Source organism: Pelecanus crispus, chromosome 13 (assembly GCF_030463565.1).
Source record: "Pelecanus crispus isolate bPelCri1 chromosome 13, bPelCri1.pri, whole genome shotgun sequence".
Lineage (NCBI taxonomy): Eukaryota > Metazoa > Chordata > Aves > Pelecaniformes > Pelecanidae > Pelecanus > Pelecanus crispus.
This window is the reverse complement of record NC_134655.1, coordinates 22,035,664-22,061,603: the sequence shown is the minus strand read 5'-3', so window position 1 is coordinate 22,061,603 and position 25,940 is coordinate 22,035,664. Positions and strand designations below refer to the sequence as shown.

The following is a 25,940-nucleotide window of genomic DNA, read 5'->3' as shown; positions in this document are numbered from 1 at the left end:
AAAATTTTTGGCCTGGTAGCCCTCCATCATACAGAGCCTTTAAATGCCATTTCAGTTCCCATCAAGGCAGGAATCAGCAGTTGTAATTTTTAATACAGCTACGAAACAATAGGACATATTAAAAGCTGAATTTTTGACAGCATATTCGCGATGATTTATGAGTTTGTATATAATTTGATTATTCTATTAATTTTACTGATTACTGATTCAGCTAATACAGTGAAGGTCACTTACAAAATAAATCTTCATTACATTTCACAGAAAGTAACTGCCTCCAACTAGTTGTTTTCTTTAATTAAACACTAATGTAACAAGAGAGAAAATAGGCTTCAGGGTTGCTGCATCTGTTGCTACAAGAGGAGTTTACTGCTTTGATGTAATGCTCTCCGATATTAATTGAACAAAAATAGAATGTCTCTCCATCTGACATCTTGATTTTCAACACAGAGAAACCATAAACACCCTTAAATTACAGACTTACCCATAATTCATGCTGAAACTACATAAAAGAATTGGAAAACCATATCACATAGTTTCACACCAGCTGCTATTTCCAGCATATAGTTTGTCTTCTACTTTCTAAAATGCATGGAGCGATTAATTAAAAAAATTGAATATTTTTCTCCCCAACTGTAGAGTCTTCTATAGCAAAAACTATTTGCTTCCCTCCTTAAAGATGAATACTGCATGTACAGCACAGCAAGCTTTGGAGAAAGATCAAAGAAAAACATGCCAAGTGCTGAATTAATGAATTGTCCTCTTTCAATTTATTTTTACACACAGAGCAAGCTGTGACCTGGTTCTTATGTTAAAATCTGTGTTTCCTGAAAGGTCCCTAGAATTTCAGCATTTCTACAATATTGTTTGATGTTCTAAAACCAAAAAAAGTAGAATGCAAACAAATCAAACCAATAAAATGGCTACAGTTAAAAAAACCAGTTAATTTTCCTAACATAGAGCTCCCATAAAAAACTCATATCTCAGTATGTGCACCCACCTGGATGAAGAAAAAAAAAAAAAACCCACAAACAAACCAGCACCAAAGAAATAGTGAAGATAATAATAATCAACGTCAAGCAGAACTGTCCTGGCATTTGGAGAGCTATTGGAAAGGATAATATGTGACAATAAACGCTTAAGGAAGTAAATGAAGAGTCAAATATTTTGATTTTTTCCTGGAGACTATGTTCAGCATTCCTGTAAAATTTAAAAAAGGTCCTGAAAGATTATAGGATCAGCCTAGTTTCTAAATCCAATTAGCAAAATGACAGTTTTGAAACTATCAGAAGGTTCCTGCATAGTTATCAACCAGAAGTTAGTTAACTTCCAAAGAGTATTTTGCAGGAACTGCACTTTTTATGCCTGTACTCATAAAGCAAGATGATTTCTTTCACCAGATCTTCACTTGTGTCCTAGCATGGTAAACCAGAAGGAAATCCTTGCACTGTGACTGGGAAATGCTACAGAAAGAGTTGCTGCAATGGCAATTAATCAACACACTTGGCAGTGGGGGGAAGAATGAGGACTTCTGCTCATTTCAGTTTCAGCAAATTCTTTTCATGGAGAAAGACACAGCAGGCAGGAATGGTGACAGCTCAGGGAGGAAATGCCACAGCTGAGAAAAGGGTTAAAAAAAAAAAAAAAAGTAGCCCTGTCAAATGACATTTTATAGAAAATTGCATATTTCATATTTTTTCTAGGGTTTTAAAAAACAAATTTCACTTTAAAACTAAGAAACCGTTCCTTTTTATCGTATGGGATTTAGACTGCTATATGTAGAAATACACATTCACATACTGTGAAGAGTTCTAGTAGAGAGTATAGTATTTGACAGTAAGATAGGTAACAAGACAAAAACTGGTGTACTTGATTTTGTTTAGAGCCCAAAACTCAAGAATCTGAGTAATATACAGACTTACAACTTACCCTAAGGTGCATGAGACCCTCTGTGCACTTTTTGCCGTAATTACAAAACAGGGATAATTTAAGTCTATTTCATCAGAGTCTGGCAAGGATTAATATTTTATTGTTCATGATATCTGAATGGCCAAATCTGCACTGAAGTGCAACTATTTCAAGAGTTGTCATGTTTGAGTTCCTATTATGTGATGTGCAAGTTTAGGGGTTTGGCACGTCAATGCTGCCTGTTATGGGCGCAGGATTCCAATTCTGTTTTCTGAAACTCAAATATTAGAAGACTTTGCAATAAAAATCTTAGTTCATCATACATTTTTATGTTCCTAGACTTCCAGTCTTGCTTCATGTTAGTGTACATTTATTAAGATGTTTCTAAAATCTGAGAAAGTTCTGTTGACAAAAATAAGACGATGTATAAGCGCTGTTTTCAGTTATCAAACTGTTAGTAATTTAAGCAACTGCACTATTGGCAAGCTTACTACTAATACAAGAACTATGTTACTAATGACTCTTGTAGAAGAGTTGTTTAGAGAGTCTAAGAGTGGTGGAAAAGCAGCTTAGTTGTATCCATTAATAAATTCCTAATATAAATAAATGAGAGACCAGTTTATCTAATAATGCACTTGAAAGTCATTAACACCACAAAAATTTTCCGTAATTATGTGCACTTGTTAGCTATTTAGGAGACATTTAGGATATAAGGATTTTGAAAGATGTAAGTCTTTTGCGTAAGACTTAATCTAATTTCTTGGCTTATGAGAAAACAAATGAAATGTGACATCCTACAACTTGGAACTCTTAAGAGGGAGAAAAAATATCTGTGCAAGAAATAGGTCTTCCAATGCTCATGAAAGAAGAAAAACCCAAGTTTGATCAGAAACTCTTGATGACTAGATTACTCCATGATAACAGGCCTCTTGATCAAATGAATTTAAAAAAAAAATCAGATTTGTATCAAATTTTAGATTTGCTCTCTTGAACACAACTGCTCTTTCCATCATCAAGTGTTTTGTGAGGTTTTCTTTGTTTGTTTTTTTTTAAACAAACAGTCTGAGATTTATCCTTCTTAAGTATTTAGAAAGAATGGTAAACTTACTTTAAAGTTTACCAAATAAACCTAAAAAGTTATTTACAAGAAAATCTCAGGAGGAGTGCAAATGAGTAAGATTCTAAGTCACAGAGAATTATGACAATTTATCTGGGTAAGAGTACAGCCAGAAAAAGCTCCATAAAACTATTAATAGCAAAAGTATTGTCACTTGTTGAAGCAAAAAGGGATATTAATAAGTTCGGTTCCAGAATAAATTTATTGTGCCTCCAGAAACTGCAAAGTAAATCCAAACACTGTTGAAAGATGATGACTGATGTGATGAAATATGAGGCTACTGTCTTCTCAGAAAAAAATTCAAAATTTGAGGTAAAGAATTTGAGACGAGGTCCAAAATAAGTAGTTCCAGAGCCATGAAGTTTTGTCAAGATTGTGAATGGTCATGATTTCTTAAAATAATGGCATTGTTAACCCTAAATAGTCTGTTCAACAAACTTGGTACACTTGCATCTCGCTTTACAAAATTATCTAAAAACAGATGTCAAAGCAAAGTTACTAGAAAATTAACTTGCACTTAACTTGCATGGTGTACCCTTGACTGAGTTTTGGGCAAAGACCTGAAATGAACTAGAGGATAAATGCCACATTTTATCCATATTACAGCTGTGCTAGCATAGCTGCCTAAGAAAAGTTTACTGGAATTCGAAAGAGCAGTTGCTTCATACTGGCGTATTAAATGTAAGAATTATATCACCATTTGTCAAGTATACTGCAATTAACACTACTTGTTAGTGAATCTAGGTTAAGAATCATTCTCTGGGATGCTAAACTCAAGAAACAGATGATTTACATGAAAATCAGGTGAGGATCCATCAGGCAACAAATTCACCTACTTAACTAGCAAGCGTCCTAGACATTATGGCTAAAGCATTGTGGAAATTCTAAGAAATTAGAATTACTAGAGAAATTACTACACAGCAGGAGGAAAAAGAAAAAGAAAAGGAAAAAAAAAAAAAGGAAAGGCGGGGGGAGTTCATTGGTTTCTGTACTACTGTGATGGCAGCTAACTACCAATGCACTCTGAAGACTAATCTCTACGGAAGGTAGAAGCACGAGACCTGCCTGGCTCTAAGTTCTGTTGACCTTGCAAGAGAAGAAGCTGCTCCTTGCACAAGGTCCTTCAGCTGCAAATATACAACAGTTCTGCCCTCAAAGAGGAGCTTGGGAGATCAGGACTGTAGGGCAGAGACACAAAAACTAGAAACCAGTCACTAAGCAGTAGCTCACCTATAAAATCCATTTATGTGCTCTCTGCCTCCAGAAAAGACATAAAAATTCAAGTTATCTTAACCCTCAATGAAATTCAAGGACTGTTTTACTAATTCAGTAATGCTTTGGAAGCTACCGCTCTCTGTCTTCTAGTTTAATGAAAAGGGACTCTGCTAAACTACATTTGCATTACATCCCAGATTTGCTCCAATAATAAACATGTCATTTCCATAGATCTTGTGATAATGCTGTAACATATTCGTATGTCTGAGTCCTAATTCTCAGGAAGAATATATAAGCCAGAATCTGCACACCCCCACACAAGCAGAGAGTAATTTACTTGGTAAGAGATAATACCAAATAATGTATTAGATATACTTCCTTCATATTATTATCAGTCTTAATTATTAAAGTGAATAATTACTGAAATATCATCTCATTATAGCATTTGTGCTTTGTACCTTTCAGTTCCAAATATGTTTGTAAAATGAAGCAAGAATGATCAAGAATGAGAGTAGGACGATGTAAGTTATTTTCAGCCTTTTTTAATATGGAATGTTACATTTATTTTTCCTATACCACAGAGTATATTCTAATCCCTCTAATACAATTTCTTGACTGAAAACTTTTCCGTACCTAGTTAGGGATCTGAAATCTATGTACTTTGACAACATTCATATGATTCAGAGCATCCTATGATATATTCTAACGGCTGAAGGCCTTCACAAGGTATAAACTTCTGAAGAACACTATTTCTAGTCAGTGAAATAATACGGAGCAGAAAAGCTCTCATATTTGTAAATAATTTTTTAAACAAAGAACGAACAAACATCTGAAAAGAAAGATCAAATCTAAAATGGGAAGGTATTTTCAAAGTTTCATACACTTAGAATGCATTTCACAACAAAGGTTATTTCCAAATTAAAAGTCTTTTCCTGTCAAATTCTGAGAAATAATGTGGGCAAGGACACAAAAGCATTCCATAGCTTTATTAACGACAATGCTCACTGATCTGTGAATAACCTGAAAAAAATGAAGATTATTGAGTTACTTTACCAATCTATCCATCCATCACTAGTGAACAGGTCTCAGAATGATGGATTATCTGACTTCCCTGATGTTTATCCCAAGAAAGAGTTTCTCCTTAGAGGGAAAAACAAACAACTGATCCTACAAACACTCATGCTAACTACGTTTGTCCATTTTGCATTCATCTGCCAACAAAGTGAAGAGAAATATATCAAGTTTGTCTTTAAAAGCCAAACACATCAAACGTTTTATTATTTCACTGAAATGCAAGTGAAAACAATTACGAAGAAAGCAGCATTGCAGCTACTCTTACTATTCAGTACTTTAGTAAAATCCAAGTAATACTCACATGTTGTCAGTAATTTCAAAATAAATTTTCAGGTCCAAAGAAATAGAACAATCTTAAGTGGTAAGAGATATATAAATATGACAATTATGTATTTTGAAATGTAGGACTGAACTCGTATCTTGGATACAGTCTATGTTTTTTAAATCACCTGCGATTCTTTCACAGTTGCATAGAATTGCACATGTGCTAAGACTCAAATCTGTCCTATCTGATCATCACAAGGAATTAACATTGTTTGAATTTCTCTTTAATATGCCAAATCATACAACTAACATACAGAAAAGTTATGCACATTGCTTACATGTAGAAACATGATACTCATTTATAGATTCAAATGAAACAGATGTCACACTAAATTTTTAATATACCGATTCTGAGTGCTTATTACAGTCAGGTTTCCTAAAGTCTAGTCTTGCTTTCAGAACACTAAAGCCTTGCTAGAGACTATAGCAGGGACATAATTGGAAACGTTAAAGTACCTGAGATTACCTCAGAAGCTTAGAAATTTGTAGCAGGTAATAGCTCAAATGTAAGGGTAAAAACTGACTATTCATTTTTGAAATATATACAGGAACCTTCCAAATCAATCACACAATCCATCATATCTCAGCCTGGACTCTTAATCTTCTTGTAAATATAGGGATTGAAAGAGATGAACCATCTTAATCAGATCTTTCCTCCATCACAAAATTACTGCTGTCACCAGCACTGACACAAAAATGACTAATTTCAGCTAGAATCTGTAACAACTACTAAAAAAAGGTTACATTGCCCACCAAATACACACATAATGTAAAATTTCATAGCCTATCTATAGGAATGCAAGTCATTAACTGACTACCCATACAAGTCAGTGAATCGCTAATTCCTATGGCAAGGCAGCCGAAGATGTTCCACCACCTCAGCACCTATTACCACGACCACATCTGTCAATTCTTGGATGACTTTTAACATAGAGACGACAGACACGACGTGTCACCCCCTGGAACCTTTATGAGACGACAGACGGCGTACAGTCTCCAATTCCCTCTAAAAGTCCAAATGGAAAAAAACTGCGCTACTACTTGTCAAAGAGTCTTGTTTCCATCTGGATGTTCATATTTGCAAGAGTCCAGAAAAATGAATCTGAAACCAAACTGAAGAGAACCTATACATAGCCTCCCCCAAAATTCAGTGCGTTCACAAAGCAAGCACTGAGAAAAATCACAGAACTGAATTCTTAGCTGTCATTCATTAAACACCACTGGTCATGGGTGAAGAGAATCGCATCTGAAAGCTTCCAGAAAGACTTCCTCTCAAAGGAAAAGAGAAAATAAGAGGCATAGTTCACTGAGGTGAGCTGTAAAAGTGAACTATATGAAACAATATTTGTGAAATAGCACTTCCAAACAGTCCTCAAAACCATAAAAAACTCAGAAAGTTTTTGCTTGTGAAAAACTGTAAGGAAAGAAAGGAGATTCAAGTTACAAAAGAGGAATTTTGTACAACATGCAAAAGCAAATATGTCCTCCTATTTGACAACTACTTCAGATTTTTAAGTCAAATATCTTTTTTTCCCCAGTTACAAAGGGAAATTTGGAAGCTGACAATTTTAACATTAACCTCCTACATCAGAAAATATTTGGGGTATTTCCTAATGTTTTCTAAAAACAGAAAAAAACATCAAAATCACACTATATATTCTAAATGTTCTATCACTGAGACTTTACAGTTTACAATGATGCCCAATCATAGCTTTTCTTTAGTGACTTTCTTTTCAAGAAAATGAAAGCTGTATTACAGATTTGCAACAAACCTGTTAAGAGCAAACTGCAAAACATGTACTGATTTCCCTAGCTGCCTTACATATTGAAGTTTTGGCGTCTTACATCAAATGTAAAAGCTTGCTTTGATTTTTCTCAAGAATGTGATATTAATATATTTATTTTTATTTTTATTAAGCATAATACTACTACTACTTCATTAGAAAGGAAGAGACATAACAGTTTCATACCAAGAAGTTTGAAGCAAAGGAAGCGGTTATACAGGCCAGTAAAGTTTTGCTACTTGTCAGCTCGGAATAGCATGAGGCTTCCAATGACCTTCCTTGTACCACGAATCCAATTTATGGAGACAGAAATCTCACATCTGTACCTCGACATATTGGGAGGTACATTACAGTGATATAAAAGTTTAATTTTCTCTCCTAAACCATACCTGTTTAAACCAATAAAGAACTAACACCACTTTTACTCGCTCAAGTGTCGTCAGTAGTTATAAAACGTTGTACTGTTTATGCAGAATTCATTTCGAATGCAAGGATGTGACTTACAAATGTCTTTGACTCATTCACATAAATATGCATGCACGCCATTTATAACAGTAGCCTTGATGAGAACACACAGTGTAACTGGCTGCAAGAAACGCTTAAGAGGTTTACGTTAAAACAGAATATAGAACGGTGGTTAGAAATCACAGAACAGGTGACACCTTACTCTGATAACCTGGTGATAAAAACTGTAGGGTATGATGTATAGGTTGTGGCGTTACCACTTTACTTTACAGTCCGAACAGTATTCTTCGGATACTGCTCAGTTTTAGCAAGATATAATACCCAAGGCAGACCACATATAAAAATTGTGATTAATCTTAAAAAAAAAAGTGATTGCCTCCTAAATCATTTACTTAAAAACAAAGACATTTAGACTTTATTTTGTATTAGAATGTTTGTAACACAAACCTTTTAAAAGTATAATTAATTCTTGGTTTGACAGAGTAATTTGCTTCAACTATTAAAATACTGTTCTTATTGTAAGACTTACAATTTAACAAAGGAAAAAAACCACCTAAAATGCAGCAATCCATGGGCATAAATAGAAAGTTCAGGCAATGTGAAGAATTCCTGTGATCATAGAATGATATTCTGATAAGAATATTGGTAAGACTTCTAGGCACCAATATTGCTAACTCTTGAAATATATTGCTGTGACAGATCAGAAAATTGCATGTGCTGGCTCTTAAACAAAATAAAGCCAAAGGGCTTCCAAGAATGCAAGAAAAACTATATTGATAAGAACCTACAGTGGGAAAAAAATGTAACTAAATTTCTAATTTCAATTTTAATTATTAAATGCACTTTTTCCTAGGTATTTGAAGCCAAAGAAGGTCTAATTGCAAAATTGTGCTACTCTAATGGCTCTGACAATATTTTGATTTATTAATCTCTTGGTCACATACAGATATCTGGTCCCACATGAAGTCTTTATAAAGACAGCAAGACATTCATAAAATCTACGAACACTAGTTCTATTGCATGACTGTGTCCAGAGTACGTACTTAAAACTAATTCTTTTTCACTTATTGTCTGTCCAAGCACCTAATTACATAAGTCCACATTTTTTAAAATCTCCATACAAATACAGTTTTAAGGTACAGATGAAAGGCTATTGACAAAAGATGAAGTTACCAAATAACATTTCTATTCAACGGAGTACAGAGCAATGCCTAGCTGCCTAATGAACTAATGGAAACATTAGGTGATCTACATACATACATCATACAGACAATTCCACGCGGCCTTCATTAGCTGCCAAGGCCAAATAAGACCTTCCACAACACGGCCAGCTGCTGGTGCCAACCCGCTACTTTATAGATACCTTCCACAAACTATGATAATTATTCCAGAATGTTTCTATCAACATATAATTGCATCCATCCCATACACTGCCAAATAGGCTCAAGCTGCTAAGGCCATTCTTCTAGCAGTAATTTAAGTACTGTTGTAGAGAAGAAAAACGGAATCTATCATACAGAGAAGACAGGAAGACACTGTCCAATAGCAGGCTGTAAACCAGAATTTTTTAGTAGTAGCACACATGTAAAAAGCAGAACTTGTCCACCAACAAAGAACAAAGCAAGTAAGATTTTGCACTGATATTTAAGCAAATGATATACAAATATATCACTCAGACAACAAAATGGCCTCACCGTGCAATACTGCTTTTTTTAAATAGAGCTAATGTTTACTTCAGACCTACAGGTTACTACATTAAAAACCCACATAGAGCAGATGGAAAGGCTGCTTGCCAGCAAAAGAAAAGATTAAAAAAACCCTCAGCCTTTTAAAAGCCAGTTGAACTGTTGGAAACAACTGAAAATTAAAACCGCCCACCCTCTGCGCATGTATTCTTTATGGTCCCCAAAAGCATCCATCAACAACTCTGCTAGAACTACGATCCCTAGCACACCTCAGGAGTCACGATAAAGACTACATTATCATTGCCCACAGTTCAAGTAAAGGGGTTGAAGTGGATGTTGTTTTATCCTGGAATCAATAGGGGTTTTTTGTTTTAATTACTTTCTAGGGTTCAAGGAGTGCAGAACATATGGCTGCTGTTTAAGATGTCAGAATGCAAACCTGCAGTCTGTATATGGCTCAGTGTAACAGGGCCTCACGGTATCTTTTCTGCTGCTCAAGTCATAGGTGGAAGCTTGTGGTCTATACAGATCTACAAAATGATGCCAAGAGCATAAGGACATAATTTCACATCAGCTGCCCTGTTTGTGTAAGTCTGTGATGTAACACAGGTGAAAGAATTACACAATTTTAAAAATTTAATAATAAACTGGACACGCGGCACAATTTTGCTTCTTGCAGAACAATCCAGTTCATTATTAAGTATCTATCTACGAATGGTAGATGCACTCTCAATGTTAATTAGTAACACATATTGAAAACCTGATCTTCCTGTAACTTCAGGAAGACTGAGACACAAATTTTCTCAACCTACTAAAATGCACAGTCATCCTTTTGGACAGACATCGCTCCAAGTCTCCCCTGTCAGTTTATAAAAGGGATAGCTACATATGAGTTAAATTATCTCTTTCTCATTTCCTAGTATTTATTACCACAGGCAGCCACCACAACAGCCCGCTATTACAAGTTGCATTTGTAATACAATGAAAATTGCTTCAAAGTATTAGAGTAGCATCATGTCCAACAACTTCTTTTTTTTTTTTCTCCTTTTTTTGGAGGGGGGATAATTTCATAGCCAATGAAAAAGTAAAGCAAATAAAACCAACATGAAATTGGTAAAAGCGTGATTCCTGTTGAATGATATCTATTAGCATTAGGTTACCAAGGATTTCCTTTTTTGAAGATAGGTATTGGAAAAGTGAAGCTTACCTGCAGAAGCACTGTGGAATCTCTCCTTGACCATACAGAGGAAACAAAAATGGTGTATTGCCATAGCGGCCAAGGCACTGAAGAAATTTTTTTGTTGCCTGAAGACCTTCAAGAGTGCTGCAATCAGTCTCTGAAACCATTGCGATAGAGTGAAGAATAAAGTGCTGCAAGCTGGGTGTTAACTTCCGTGTTCTTAAGAACTGAGCAAATGTACTGTTCTCATAGTCTGAGGAAAAAGTAAATTTAGGTAAAGGGTATAGGTATATATATAGGGTATAGGTGTATATATATAGATTATTTGTATTTTCTCATATGCTTCCACTTAAACAAGTACTTTTGTATCTAAATAAACAAAAGCCTTTGAGTTTTTCAACAAACATATTGCTGAAAATGGATAATCCAAGTCAATGAAAGTTAAAGAATTTACTCCCAGAAAGTGAGTTCTCAGAAGACAGAAATATCACTCCATTAAAATATTTCAAAATAATGCAAACCCATTGTAACGCAAACTCCAACAGTCTAGAAAGCAATCTCTAAACATGGCCTCATCTATTCATTATGTTAGACTTGATCTAAACCCACTTCTCAGTCATATGAGAAAAGTGAAAAACTGTGGACAAAAATCCATTGAGGTGCCTTAGGACGCCGTTTCCTGTAAATTACCCAAATTATTATACCTGAATGACACCCATTCAAGAAGAGTACTGCTGAATCTATACTGATATGGTTAGTGCGTATTTATGCGCAGAGAAGCCATTCACATAGTGTCTTAATCCAAAGACGAGAAGGCACAGTATTTATTTCGAATCGATGACTTGCTTGGAACAAACAAGTATGGATGAGACACAAAGACGACAGGGATGAGGAAGCACATCTTCCCTTTGAATGAATACTATTGCTGAAACATTTTGAAATTCAAAGAACCGCAAGTTGCTCAGGAGATGTGTAACGTGTGTTGCACGTCACTGATACAACTCTGAAAAACTTTAGTTATCTTAGTAACTAAATGATTGGGTTTTTTTTTCCCTAGGAGAAGACTGTATTTCAGCAACAGCATACTTACATACAATTCAGAAATCTGCTCTTAAGCTTATTTCAGTCACGGATAAATTCATAGGCAATTCAGAAACACTTCCATCAACGCTGAGACTAGTATTATCAAGCTATGTATTCTGTTCAACATTCAACCACTGTTTTATTACCTATGTATCTTACTACCCTTTGTACAGCCATGCAGCAAGTCATAAAATGACAGGGTTTTTTTGTTTCATCATTCTAAAAAAATTCTCAAGTTTTTTTCCTCACTTCAGACTTCTTACATAACTCCAAATTTTACACAAAAAAAAAAAGCTTTAAAAAAATCTTCACTATCATGAACTCTCCCTATTAAAAGTCTGCCTTCCCACCAATGTGATGATCTCACCAAGAGCAATTTTAAATTTCTGAAGTCTTTACATTAGGCTAATCTGACTCGCAATATTCCCAATTACTTCCCAGGCTATTTTAAAATGTAGAACAAAATCTGTTTAACTACCTCTGGAAGTAAAATAAATCTAATGTCATTTCGGTACATGAATCAATGAATTAATTTAAAATTGATGTGGCGTCTCCTTTTTTTACTTAATAAATTTTCTAAATACCAGCTATATTCTTATTCTGAGCACCCTCATTTCTTCCATCAGCAACAAACCTGAAATTACCTGTAATCTATAAACCACTTCAGTCTAATGAGTTTTTCCCCCTTCAGGACTTTCTGGAGTTCAGAGACTCTTTCTCCTAATCTTACCACATCATTTTCAATACTGACTAATTCTCTCTTGCATATGTTTAAAATAATTTTCCCTAATGTTTGTACCTCATCTAAGGGTCTTGTTCAAGTCATCAAACAATACAACTAACAATTGTTTCTTTTTAACCCTAGATTTTTTCAAAAATACTGCCTAGCCAAGCTACTGTTGAGCTACAGAAGCACCAATATGCTTTTGAAACGTACGTCAAAAGTTTAATTCCTCTTTCCTCATTATTTCTTTTTGACAGATTTTTCTTTTTTTGCCTTAGTTTACTTTCAGACTCCAAGAACTGAGAACATCACTTCATTCTTTGTACCCTGAAGTGCATAAACCCAAAGCAGAGAGTGGGTTTCCATCATCTTCCTTCTGTTAGCCAATTTTCCTCTTTGACCTAATGCTCATTATTCTTTGCACATTATGGCTCAAATCTATTCAGATTTTCTCTCATCTAAATAAGCCATCAGTTGATAAAGGCACTTTGAACTTGCCCTCTGCAACTAAAAGGCATTAAATGACATTTACTTTCAAAGTTAAAAAAAAATTCCATTTTCTCCATTTCTGATTTTGTGGCAACATGCTGTGAAGATTTACATATTATCCAAAAAAAAGGGAAAAGAAAAATCAGGCACATCACACCATATTAAAAAAATCCCTGGGAGGGGGGAGGAAACACCTAAAATTGATAAAAAACATTTTGCAACCTTGCTGTAATATATAATTTTGCTATGAAAGAAAAATGTAAATAATAAATGACGTGGGAAGTAGAAGAGCAAGTGCTTAAGTAGAAGAATTTAACATTGAAGTGAAAAGGTCACAAAAAGGTCAACGCATACTTTGAAAATGAATCCATAAAAATAAATTGCGTGAAAACACAGGAGTGCTATCGAAATTGTGCATAACTCAATGAACTCGTAAGAAGAGAGTGTACATACACCGTTCAGTGAAACACTACCTTGGTATTCATCAGGGTGTTGTTCATAGTCCAAACAAAATGTCAAAAATTTCATTAGCATTCTCTTTTCCACCATAGTGAGCTGTTTGCTGTTGAAGACATCTGCTCTAGAACAAGGTACCTGGAAAATATTTTTTAATAATTTCAGATACTTTCCATACTCTGGATAGGAAAAGCATCAGGCAACACTATAGTCTGCTTACCTAACAAATATTTAAAATCACTATTTTATATTATCATTATTTTCTTATGTACTTCTTTCTATTATTTTCTACTATGACTATAATAAAGGTTACCGATTTTCCACAACAGAAATATTTTTAAATCTTTTTAAGCCTCTTCCCCTTTCTATTTCCCTTCAATTTCACTTGCGTCCCTGATTGCAGAGTTAATCAAAAGAGTTTGTATTAATTAACTGAGCCAAAATCTCCTGTTGCCATTATCAGACCAATGACCAATTTCAAGTTTCTTGACTTTAAAAGATGAGATGAAACATACGCAATACATTATTTTACAATACCTGTTCTACTTTTCCTTCTCGAAAGGCAAGAATTCGTGTCGCGTTTTTAAACTCTGCATATCTGCTAACGTTTGACTTAATCAGAAGGTCAATTAACAGACCTCGGGAGTAAAGCAACTGCACAGTGAAGAAAAAAAGAAAACGGTAAGTGAAGAGAAAGTGGTTACACCAAAAGAAAACAGTGATATCAACAATGTTCATTTGTAAGGTGTTTCCTTTAACTATTTACAAGTACACACAGTGACGTATAGTATTAAATGAACTGAAGTGCCCACACCAATGGAGGAGACAAAGCAGTCCACGGGACGGAAAGGGAGAAGGTGTCAGCCCACTGCTCATGTAGTTTTATTAGTCAGGCAAGTCACAGCTTAAGTCAATTTTCTGTATAATCATCTTGCATAATTTCTTTGTATTGCATGCTATGTATCCTTGAACACCGTATTTTACAGCCTTCATTCCCCAGTATCAGTGAAGTACATACACTGTCTGTGCAAATCATCACTAGTTGTTTTGTAAATTACCTGAAATGATAATGTCACATTTTCTTCATGTACATTCCTTAAAACCCCAGTTAAGGTTTAGTTATCTTCTGTTATGTAATTTATAATCTGTCTACCTTTACTCTTTCTATAAGCTACAAATATATTATGAAATACTGAAGGGACAGAAATGTAACTATTAACAGTAGACGTACGTCCAAACTGAAAAGCATTGGAGATTATTTAACCATGCTTCAAGCCTTGTGGCCCTGCGTGACAGAATTTGCATGACCACACAGGAATTTTCACGATACAGGTTTACTGGAACAGTAATGAGGACACTACGAGAAAGCCTGGGTCCCAGAGCCAGAGAGAAACCAACGCAAATCACTAGTCTTGCCTTGATGACTACTCTTCTGTCAGAATTTCTGGAATTCACTGCTTTTACATCATGTAACACAGTGGCACAAAAAAGTATAAAAAGGATACAAAATAGTATTATGTGCTTAACCACTCTACACTGACTATTGTTTTCATGATGTCATTCCAGTGATGCATGAGAAAAGTATCTCCATTTGGAACAGAGACACAAAATTTGAAATAATGCATTTTGTAGTGTCTCCACAAAGAATATAGTGTTATTACTGAAGAAAGTTTTTTTCCAGTTTCCAGAGGTTTGAAAAAATCTTTTCATGCAGAGTATGAAAAATTGAGCATTCAACTTTGAAAAAACTTCCCATTGCTGAGTACACATATAGTCTAAAGCACAGAAGTTAAGAAAAATTTCCATTTTACTTGAATTTGCAAGGCCATATCCATATACCGTGAAGTACATAAAAGGCAGATTTTCGAGTTTAAACAGTATGACAAATATGTCAGACTAATAGTTTTTCCTCTAAAATGCACACTAGTAGGAATTCAGCACAATAATAACTAATTTTAGTCAGCTTGTATGTTATAGATTGACTGTAATTATTTTTTCTTTCCAATAAAATTTATTACAGTCCAGTGCTTTAGTCACCAGAGAACCACAACTGACATACATATAGAAAGACAACGAGATTTTCACAGGAAAATCTAAAACCCAGGAAGCACTTCAACAGGAAAATTATTTTTCATTTTAAAAACATCAAAGATCTGCATATAGGTTGATATTCTTTGTTTAAAAACACAATTTTTTTAATGGCACTATATAAAAAGAGCAATTTTGCAGGTATTACTTAAATTTACTTTCAAGGACATATTTCGAGCTATGCTTTACCGTCTCGTTGCTTATAAAGAAACACTAAAGAGCACATATGAAGTAGCTTGCTTGTTTTAAGGGTACTAATTCTCGCTTACTTCTCCAGAGTGTCTTTTTTGCCTCAAAGGTCCTGTGTCAGCCCTCCACAACATTAAAGATTTTTTTAAAATTCCAGCATTTTAAGAAAAGTAAATGTACTTATATGAAGAGAGTCATTCAGTTCCTACCTTGGAAACTAAATCAATATTAAACCTTCTGCCTTCTCTAACAATTTGGGAATAAGCAATTTTCTTTGGTTCTTGGGCAGAAATTTCGGAGGGCGCAGCTTCAGTTTCTCCCAATTCCAGAGCGGATTTGCCTAAATCTGTACTATGAGGACTTTCATTCTCCGAGGTTATTTCTGTATCATTCCCTTCCATCGCACTTGCTGGCTCAGCGCCTGTCGCCTTTTCTGGTTCCCGGCTCTCCGCCTCCGGTAAGGTGCTCTCCGTTGGTGGGCACTCTTCTTCTGATTCCCGAGCAACCCCCTCAGCACCAGAGGCTCCAAAGACAGGCAGCTTTGGCAATGCACCAGCTTCTTCAACATCTTCTGCTGAATCCTGACTGATTAAAAACACAAGAGGAAGAAGGTGGGGGGAGGGAAGAGTCTTTTAAAGAGTCTTAAAAACTTGTTTAAGGTTTTGAGTCAGTGCCAGAATGGAAACCTCAAGCGTTTCTACGAAAAGCATTAGAATTTCTTTATCCTGGTCAAATCAGGTGTACCACCCACTAAAGAATTCTGGTTCTTTGACTACAAAGCTATAATTCAAGAGGAGTATTTTTACTGAGGAGGAGAAAAAAAAAAACAAACCCAAAACCCCAAAATTGGGGTTCTTATTTTATACAGACTCAAAAGATGGAATGAGCTTAAAATGAAAATCAAAACTCTCATGATAAAACACAATACACAGCTACATTAAAAAAAAAAAGGAAATAAAAGAAATACAGTATTTTAAAGAAACAGTAAAGTATTTGAGTAGGTTTTTCCTCTGGATTAAAAAAACCCTTTGAAATTGAAATGCAAAAATGCACTGAAGTCACAAAGCTCAGCTATTTTAAAAACCAAAGTCACTGAAGAAAACAGAAGTGCTTTATACGACTGAGACTACTTTGCATCTATTATTATAGCAAGTCCGAAAGACAAGCATGCAGTTTTGACCTGAAGTTCAAGCAAAACTTTCAGATTACTTTTTCAACTCTGACCTTGCATTCTAATTAGCTGTCCAAGTAACAGCCATACAGAACAAAGTTCCCTCATGTAGCAATGTTATTTTTATGCAAGTGTTACAAATTTGTGCATAGTAGATGAAGGCAGCCAGTCAAAAGGAGGGACATTACCACACAACATTTACTCTGTATAGTCCATTTCCTTTTCATGACACAATTCTTTAAAATTCCTCTTATAAAGCAGACCTGCACTTTTAATCTCATCTCCTCTTTTTATATTGAACTTCAATTACATCTACCTTAGAAACTAGTACTTTTGAACTTCGAATTTTAGTTTATACTACCAGCTGAGATGAATCAAATCAATGTCATTGTAAGTGAAAGGAGTTCAGCAATAATTTCACACTATCTTTTCATCTTTATACTACAAGCCATTAATGCACTGAATAAACAATTTAATCTTGGCTGAAAACTAATGAACTATGATTTTAAAGGTGACCTGCAAACGTACAGTACAAAATTTCAATAACTAACAGGATGGTTAAAATTCACTGAACAGTAAGGAATTACTCAGTCTACATATAAAAACGCTCCCTCACACATCTGTAGCCTTACAGATGGAAGCAGGGGGCAGGATTTCTGTTAAGAGAGGGAACAAAACCCCTGTATCCTTTAAAAGTTGCTCCTCACTTAGGAACTCGGGGAGCTCACACAGGCTCATGAAAACAAGAGTTTGGAATAAGTCTCTCGGCTTGTGCACAGCCACCAGGAAGCACTTATTCATGAATGGGCTAAAATATTGCCCTGGGAAATACAGGAACTGCTATAAGGAAGCACTAATGAAAGCAGTCTGTTTCTGTACATTAATTATGTCTTTTTGCTTCATATTGCAAGCATTAAATAACTATAAAATATCAAGGAAAGATAAGTACTTTGTCAAATGTGTTTTAAAAAAGTAATCTCTACTAAAAAAACAAATGGAAGTCAATTAAATTTTGGGGTTCTGTTTGGAGTTTTATTTCTTTTTAGGAATTTGGAACATGTTTGTGAAAACTGCAAAAGCTGTTGCCATTAATGCAATAACTAAGAATGAAGCTTTTATTTAACCCATCCTAAAGCTTTTTATAACACAAAAATTCAGAGGAAATTTTTCTTTCTACCTTCTCCCAAGCTCAATGTACAGTTCAATCTCATTTTAAACCTACCTGACTGTTACTTTTTAAATGAAAATAAAATTTGGATTCACAATACATTGTCTTTTTCCTGTATCACTCTGAAAAAGCAGTGTAACAGAAATGTTGTATTTACATATTTTAAATCTCTCTTCAATTCCCATTAGTGAATACGTAAATCTGCATGATTTGCGGCTCCACATTTTATAATGAAAGCCTAAAACCTGTATATAATCTAAATTCATGACATCCTTCCTATAGGAACAAATATCCCTGAATAATGTAAGAACTGTCTATAAAAATCACTCAAATTGAACTTTTGTACAGACAATTCTTCTCCTAATTCAGAAAAAAATAATACATCTGCAGACAAATTGTTGTGTAAATTTAGAATATTATCCTCCACCATTCATCAATTAATGGTACTAACAAAGGAATATCTTAAAATGAATGTGTCTTATTAATGCCTTGTAACAGCAACCCCTTCAGATAGGTCAAATGAAAAATTGCCAACCAGCTGGTTAATTTATTCAGCACAGGTGTTCACTATTTATTTTTCAGCCATTTGCCTTTTTTCAATACAGCTTGTTGTAGACACAGTATTCTTTTCCTTTGATGGATGCACTTTGTTCTAAGGCCATTCATTTCAGATTTGCACTGTGTATATTATACTGCTACCCAGCTGTTTATTCTTTCAAAATAAATGTTTAATGGTTACTTCATAGGAGTTATAAAAGTTAAGCAAAAACAACAGAATCTAGCCAGAACATGTAAATTGTCAGAAACACAATAATGACTCTCTCAGAAAGTTTTAAGTTATTTTGAAAACTTTTCCTTTGCTAGGCTTATGAATCTTATCATTCTTCCTTGTGGGTTTGCACAGTTTTTTGGTGATAATTGAGAGACACCACTGTACTGCCAGGCTAAGACAAATGCTTAAAAGTAGACTCTTCTACTTTGTCCTGACTCAAGTGCAATGCTCACTTCTACAAAGTGTGAAATCTTCATGCTAGGGGACTCATTTTTGAGCTGGCCTTCAGTCAATATCACATCATCTTAGGAAAATCATATGCAAAGTTAAGAGACTACGAAACCTTTGCTCTGATCTAATACTGGTTCTGAACAATATTTATTATGGCAACAGGATTACAATTACAATATTCAAGTGATACTGCTTTAAAACAAGCGTAACATTTTATCTGCAATACAGTTAAGCAGACATTACTGTGCAATGTAGAACTTCGGAATATTCCGAGTCTGTGACCTTCAGACTGTATTAGTATAATTCATACCTTTTTTTCTTTTCCTACGATGTTTACAGAAATAAATACATGTTTCTATATGAATATCTGTCAATGTTTCATTCAGCTACCTATGATATTGTCTAAGGGATTCAAGGTTAAACTTACGTAACTATCCCAAAGAACCTTTCAGGAATTCAGAACAGTGTTCAGCTCAGTGCAAAATCCAAAAGATAAAAATGATAACGAAATACAAAGAAATCGTTCAGTTTTCACTTGAGGCCCATACAATTTCCATTCATTATCACTACGCTTACACGCTATTCACCATTACTGCTTCACAAGGTTACTTTTAGATGTTCCTTGATTTTCAATAATGACATTGTGAAAAGCTTACCTTCTGCATGACTTACATATAACAGTATCATACTTCCATTTAAAAATCTAAACAAAAAATGAAATTTTTATTCTTAACTTCTGCTAAAGCAAACATACCTCTACGAATACCTAACTAAAAAATATTCACCACACACTCAGTCCTAAGATGGTGTACTATTCTTCACATGCTTATGCAACAAATATTCACAAAAGTAAATGTGTGTATTTCAAACTAAGCATGTATTTTTTGCATGTTATATGTAAAGTACGAGCTGAGTTACCTCACTTCAAAACCAGAAAGAAACAACAGCCCAGAAAGACTGTCAGTATATTACCAGGAGCCTCTGACCATGCAATTCCTTCTAAAAATAGCATGGGTAAGCACTGTTTAATGAGTAAATTAAACCCACTGAATATAAAAATGACAAGGGGCAAATATTACTTTATCATTTTAGCACAAGTATTTTATTGTTACAGTACTACTGTCCATTTTTGTTCCTATTCTTGTGTACTTATTTCATTTTACATGTACTTATGAGTTTAACTTTTTTCTATGAGAATGGCAGCTTATAGCCAAATTAAGAACGGGAAAATTTAATAGATGGTAGTGCATAACTACCTACTACTGATAATACTTACAAACACAACACTTCTGTTTTCTACTCAAAAGAAAATTACCAACTCACAAAGTTGGCCAACAAATTATATTTCATCCAGATAAGGTCATTTAGAAGGACCAGTTAGCTTCAATGAAGTGCATGTAATTTCAACAAAAGCACAAAGACATGAAGAACGTTTTAGAGCTCATGGTTATTTCTGAGACAACACACAATATGGTAGCGTGGTGAAATGCTTGAAGCCAGAAGCACAATATGATTATTTACCTCTGGGCATATAAAATTATTTGTATAATTATATATATATACTTACTCGCCAAAACAGAAATCTTCTACGTGTTGAATAGTTTTATCCTTCTTGCTCAGAGAAAGAACTTCTTCGTTCTCAAGGACCAGTTTTCTCCAGTCTTCACAGACATCACTGATGTCTGTCTTTTGCTTACAAAGAACAATTACAAAATTATTTTTTGTACCGTGCTAGCTGCTCTTGATAGTCTCAAATAAATTGTTGTACCATCTTATATTTTAAAAAAAGCATCATCTCAACTGTCTTAATGTTTTTTCTATTCAGATTTTTTGAGTTAAAATAGTTAGAGCTGGTTACTTTATTACAGCATGCCAACATTTGCACTACATTACTAGCTCTAGTCATCTGAAAATGCAGCGTTAAATGAAACACAAGTTTTAGTAGAGAGTTGAATATTAACTTTGAATACAATCTACTAAAAGACAGGTTTGCTACAGCCAGGTTAGTTCCAAATTTTGTGACAAAACTCTTTGAACGGCGACCATGTGAAAAAACACAGTGATTTGGGTATTATATTAATCTGTCCACATTGGAATCTCTAAATCATATAACAGAACCCTGAGAACATTAAGTTCTGACATTGAGCAACTCCACTGATTATGCCAGAAGGTAGCACTATGTAATAAATAGGCATGAGACTGAACTGAAAAAGGTCCATCTTCTACGGACCAACAGGCTCATAACGCTTCAGTAAATAATACGAACATCCATTTGCTAATACAGTCCAAGTGCTCAATCTCCTAAATAAATATCCTCTTCAGAAGATTTCTAGTGGACTGTCATGAAATAGATAAACTCTGGTCATTGAAAAATACACTATCAACATTAATCTTTTTGTCCTGGTAACAGGACAATTCAATGGAAGGATCCAATAACTACCTTTCTTACAGTGAAGAAGAATCAGCTGAAAGCACACAAGAAAAACAAAAGGGACTGAAACATCAGAGAGTGGCAAATAATCAAACAGGAAATGGAAAAGATGAGATTATCATTTACAGAAGGTGCTGGGAAAGGAAACTAAACAATAGTGTAGTAGCTTCAAGAACCCAAAAAGTATGACTGAGCACTAGACTGTTTGGTGTCAGATAATAATATTAATCAACCAGGCATATCAGAATCTTAGAATGCTAGGCCAGGCGGTTAAGTCTTAATCAGTGAAGTCAGTAAGTAGAAACCTCTTTGATCTCTCAAATTATCAAAAAGGACGAGCATTGTGGTAATTTGTCTTGTAACAAAATATGCAAACAAGCAGGATTGAATATTAAGGAACATTAAAAAAAGCAATTTGGGAAATTTTTACCTGATTTTCTTTAATCCAGGACAATAAGCCCGAAAAACTAAAGCTGGCCCAGTTTCCACCATAGTAATTTCTCCTGCAAATAAAAAACAACAGTGAGACTTGATGGACAGATAAAACCCAACCTTTTCAGGTTTAAAGAAAAAACAACCAAGTCTGAGACGTTCAAAATATTTTCCATGACAGATTTTACAGATGCAGAATATAAAAATTGGTATAATATTTCACAACTCCTAATGAGATGCAAAATTTCCATTTTCACTCATTTGTATGCATCTCTGACCAAATAAGACTACAGTCCAAAATCAAATTATTTGGAGGGTAAAACGAATGCCGAGAAAAGCACATGGGATGCTATGAGTAAAAGGAAAATATAGGTATTACTGCTTCTCAGCCAGACTGACTCTACACCTCTACCTCAAACATGTACATCGCTATAGACCTCTTTACTTAGTGTGGAGCCAAGCCAACAAGTCCGCCAGTTTCAACTGAGTTCTCGGAAAAGCCCGTTCAGGTTTTCTGCATCCATAGCACGCTCCACAGTTTCAGGTTCTGGCAGGACCTAATAGCTTTCTCACATGAGCACAGCTACGCTGCTTCTGAGCGAAGCTGATCTCAAGTTAGCATCGCTGCACTGCACGCCACTTCTGAACACAGGGCTTCACGAGGCGGCTATGCCAAGGAACTGCATCCAGACAGTAGCAACCACATCTCTCTTAACCATTATGTCAAATAAAGGAAATTTCGCTCTATTATCTATCTACTGCTTCCAGAACAGATTATGCTTATTATAGACTGTTAAGATGCTCTGGCGAAATTTTTATTAAACTGCATATACTGTAGGTGGAGCCAAAGGAACTGATTTGCACAAAACGATCACACCTCCCTGAGTACTTTTCATTTTATGTTTACCACCTTCTTTCTTGAAAAATATTAGTTTACTTCTTTTAAATCACAGAAAATTAATAGTTCTGCTGTTAATCAAAGAAAGTCTCTGCTCTCCCTTTTTTAATTTTTTCTATCAGTATTTCTCTAAACATCAGTTGGATTAATTAGCTTTTGTTATCATGCACACCACATCTTAAGTATTTAATAACTCTGATAGGAAAAATAATAGAGCAATTACATTTTTAAAAAATCAGCAGTTCTTGCAAAATAAAAAAGGCATTTCAGGATCTAACTCTGTTTTCTGGCACTGTATGCTGGCACTCCAGAAGCATGAAAGATACCAAAAATACCCTCCTGAATGGATAGCTAATGTTACTGCATACACTTAAAAAAAAAAAAAAAATAGGGAGGAAGACAGTTTTGCACTTTACAGTACAACGTGAAGACTGCTAAAAAAAAGGAACTTAAAATCTTATAACCTTCTCCACTCAAATTGTAGAGATAACTGTGATAAAAGTGCAAAATTAAATTCAGGTTTGCTTCTACTGTTTAGGATGGGCTGGTTTTGACAAGGCTTATCTGCACTGACAAAGACTTCATGAAGAGTGTCAGCCCCTTTGCAGTACCAGGGGGCGATGCTCCATACCATGTTGCTTACTTAGCATATGAAGGCAACAGTGAAGAACATAAATAGGACATCTTCTGCAAAGACAACAAAATCCAGCATTCACTGAATAAAGGTGGCTTCAACACCAGAACATGGCGTTTAAGGCCATGAACTGGGAGGACTGGGTCTATAAGAGAACACACATAGTCTGCCCCCAGATTTAGTTGCTCGAAGCAGAAGAGCTCCATCTGCAGATCTGTTACCAACCAGAAGCTCCAATCACCTATAAAAAGGACTTCATGCTTACCTCATTATGTGAACGACATGGGTGAGGCTTAAAAAGTACTGCTATTTGGCATCACGTAGAATACAAAGCAATGAGGATTAAATACATTAAATGCCTAACTCTGTCAGATTTCAATCTGAAAAACAGTAACTGATAGTTGCATGCAATGATAATCTCCAGCTTTGTTCGAGCTGTCAGCGGTGCAGGTTAATTTCTTCCAGCTTCTTAAGATTCCACTGAATAAGTTCAACATTCATATATTATCTGCTACTTCTGGGATGTCCAAAAAACACAGCCACAAAGATTTATTTTTAAGGGAATCTGCTGCTTTAGTTGCAAGTTTCCTTGAATATGGAATACAATCTGGCTGTCAGAGCAAGCAAGGCCATTGATCACAGAAATCGCAGAAAACACCTGCCTAAAATTAGGACTGGGTTTCTTGAATCCATACCAATATAAATTCATGCATATTTAGAATACTTAAAACTTTCAGTAAGAGAAATTAATATGTTATTTTCACAGAAAGTTACAAAAGCTTATTTGTGAGCTGTCAGACATCTTTGATGTAAACATTCCTCTGTTCATCAGGTGGATTTTCCTTTGAAATTGCTTTTCTTTTTAACCACCATTGATGTGAATCAATCTTTTCAACAAAGCACTCTATAATACCGTTCTGAAGCTCAATCAGTTTTCAGAAGACGGTATGGCCTTTCTCGAATGGAAAATGAATCGCAGCTGTCCTTCCTTTCCTCTGGCGTCTGAGCACCTTTCCCAAGTTATGCTATACCAGCTCAGATATTAATCTTCTCTTGAAGCATCAACTTCCAGGGTTTTTTTCCCTGGAATTTTAATTAGTTTACCCTGCACTACATGATGAATCAGGATTGCTTAATTTTTTCATCTGAAAACACTACAGAAAGAAGGTAGACCAGACATGATTACTGATATAACGAGCAAAGTTTTTAGTAAAAATCTGGAAGAGGAATTCTGAAAAGAGCTGACTAATGGGTTTACAATTGGGAGCCCTTTGTAACCAAGTATTTTTGTTATAATTGCCCTGAAGATGAACCGAGAAATTCCTTAAAGTAATGGTCAAGATCAAAGCCTAATTAAAGCTAAAATATTGTCCCAAAATCTCAAGGACTAAGCTCCTCTCTTCTCTTGCTACATTAACAAACTACAAAGATGGATATTCTCTCCCTTTCTTAGGGCTGTAATTCAATTATTTTCCAACTAAGAACATGAAACATTTTGAAGGTGTAACAGCAGAGTTAAAAATGAATTTTTCTACCAAGTCAGATAGAGCACAGGTGTTTTCTTTTTCTACCGTACATTATTTCCTAGATGATATTTGCTCAAAAGCTCTCCTGTGTTACCTGGATTTTCATATGAATTGAAATGCTGCTTTAAGTTCACATTTTTCAAATTTCGAATCTGTAGCTCAGCACTAGCGGCAGAACTGCTGAAGCCATTTTGCCAAAGTTTTGGAAATGTATAGTTTTACCTCTGCAAAAAGCTTAATTTTCTCTTCTCCTACCTCAGTGTGTGATTTTTTTTTCTCAGTTACTAACACCATTTTTTCTTCAAATACTTTGAAAGAATTAGCAAATCCCAGTCCAGAACACTGAAACTGCAAATTGTTTCCAACTAATTAACATTCTTGGAATCCAAACCAAGAGAATATCTAACATGTCCTTTTGAAGACAGACTGCAATTTGAGAAATTGAACAGTTTTGAAAGCACCAGATACATAAGTAAAACAGAAGTATTTCATGTACCGCCTGGTAAGAAGACTGCCCTTCTCAATGCCATGTCATAACAGCCATGGTGTAACAGTCAAAGCTGGTGATGTCTGAAGAAAAGCTGCTGACGCCTCATGATTGCTCCCAAGAGCTGCCTGTACGTGTGTGTCCGGCATTTGATCTTTCAGAAAGAAGTCTCGAACCATCAGAGTAGCTGTCTTTTGCAAAAGAAGTTACTGCCACATCGATTTTAAGGATCTGAACACAAAATGACTTATGTTTCAAAGCCATAAAGTTTCATGCGCTACTTCATGCGCTACCTATTAAGTACGCAGTCACGTGTATTAAAAATTCCCATTCTGGCACAGTAATTGTGTATTGGAGCATGAGAAGTGGACTAAGCTTCCTTGCCTTCCAAGAGGAAGGGTTTAGCCCAAAC

General features: G+C 35.1%; 1 protein-coding gene across 1 annotated transcript in view; it reads right to left on the bottom strand.

Annotated features, from left to right (window-relative positions):
* The window catches only part of CHM (CHM Rab escort protein), a 73,053-nt gene that overhangs the window by 27,682 nt on the left and 19,431 nt on the right, over positions 1-25,940 (bottom strand). Inside the window, exons 3-8 of the mRNA XM_075720801.1 lie at positions 21,982-22,054; positions 20,688-20,812; positions 15,988-16,363; positions 14,039-14,155; positions 13,519-13,639; positions 10,777-11,002 (exon numbers count right to left, since the gene is read on the bottom strand). Of these exons, the coding sequence (XP_075576916.1) occupies positions 10,777-11,002; positions 13,519-13,639; positions 14,039-14,155; positions 15,988-16,363; positions 20,688-20,812; positions 21,982-22,054 (1,038 nt within the window). The remainder of the gene's footprint in view (positions 1-10,776; positions 11,003-13,518; positions 13,640-14,038; positions 14,156-15,987; positions 16,364-20,687; positions 20,813-21,981; positions 22,055-25,940) is intronic.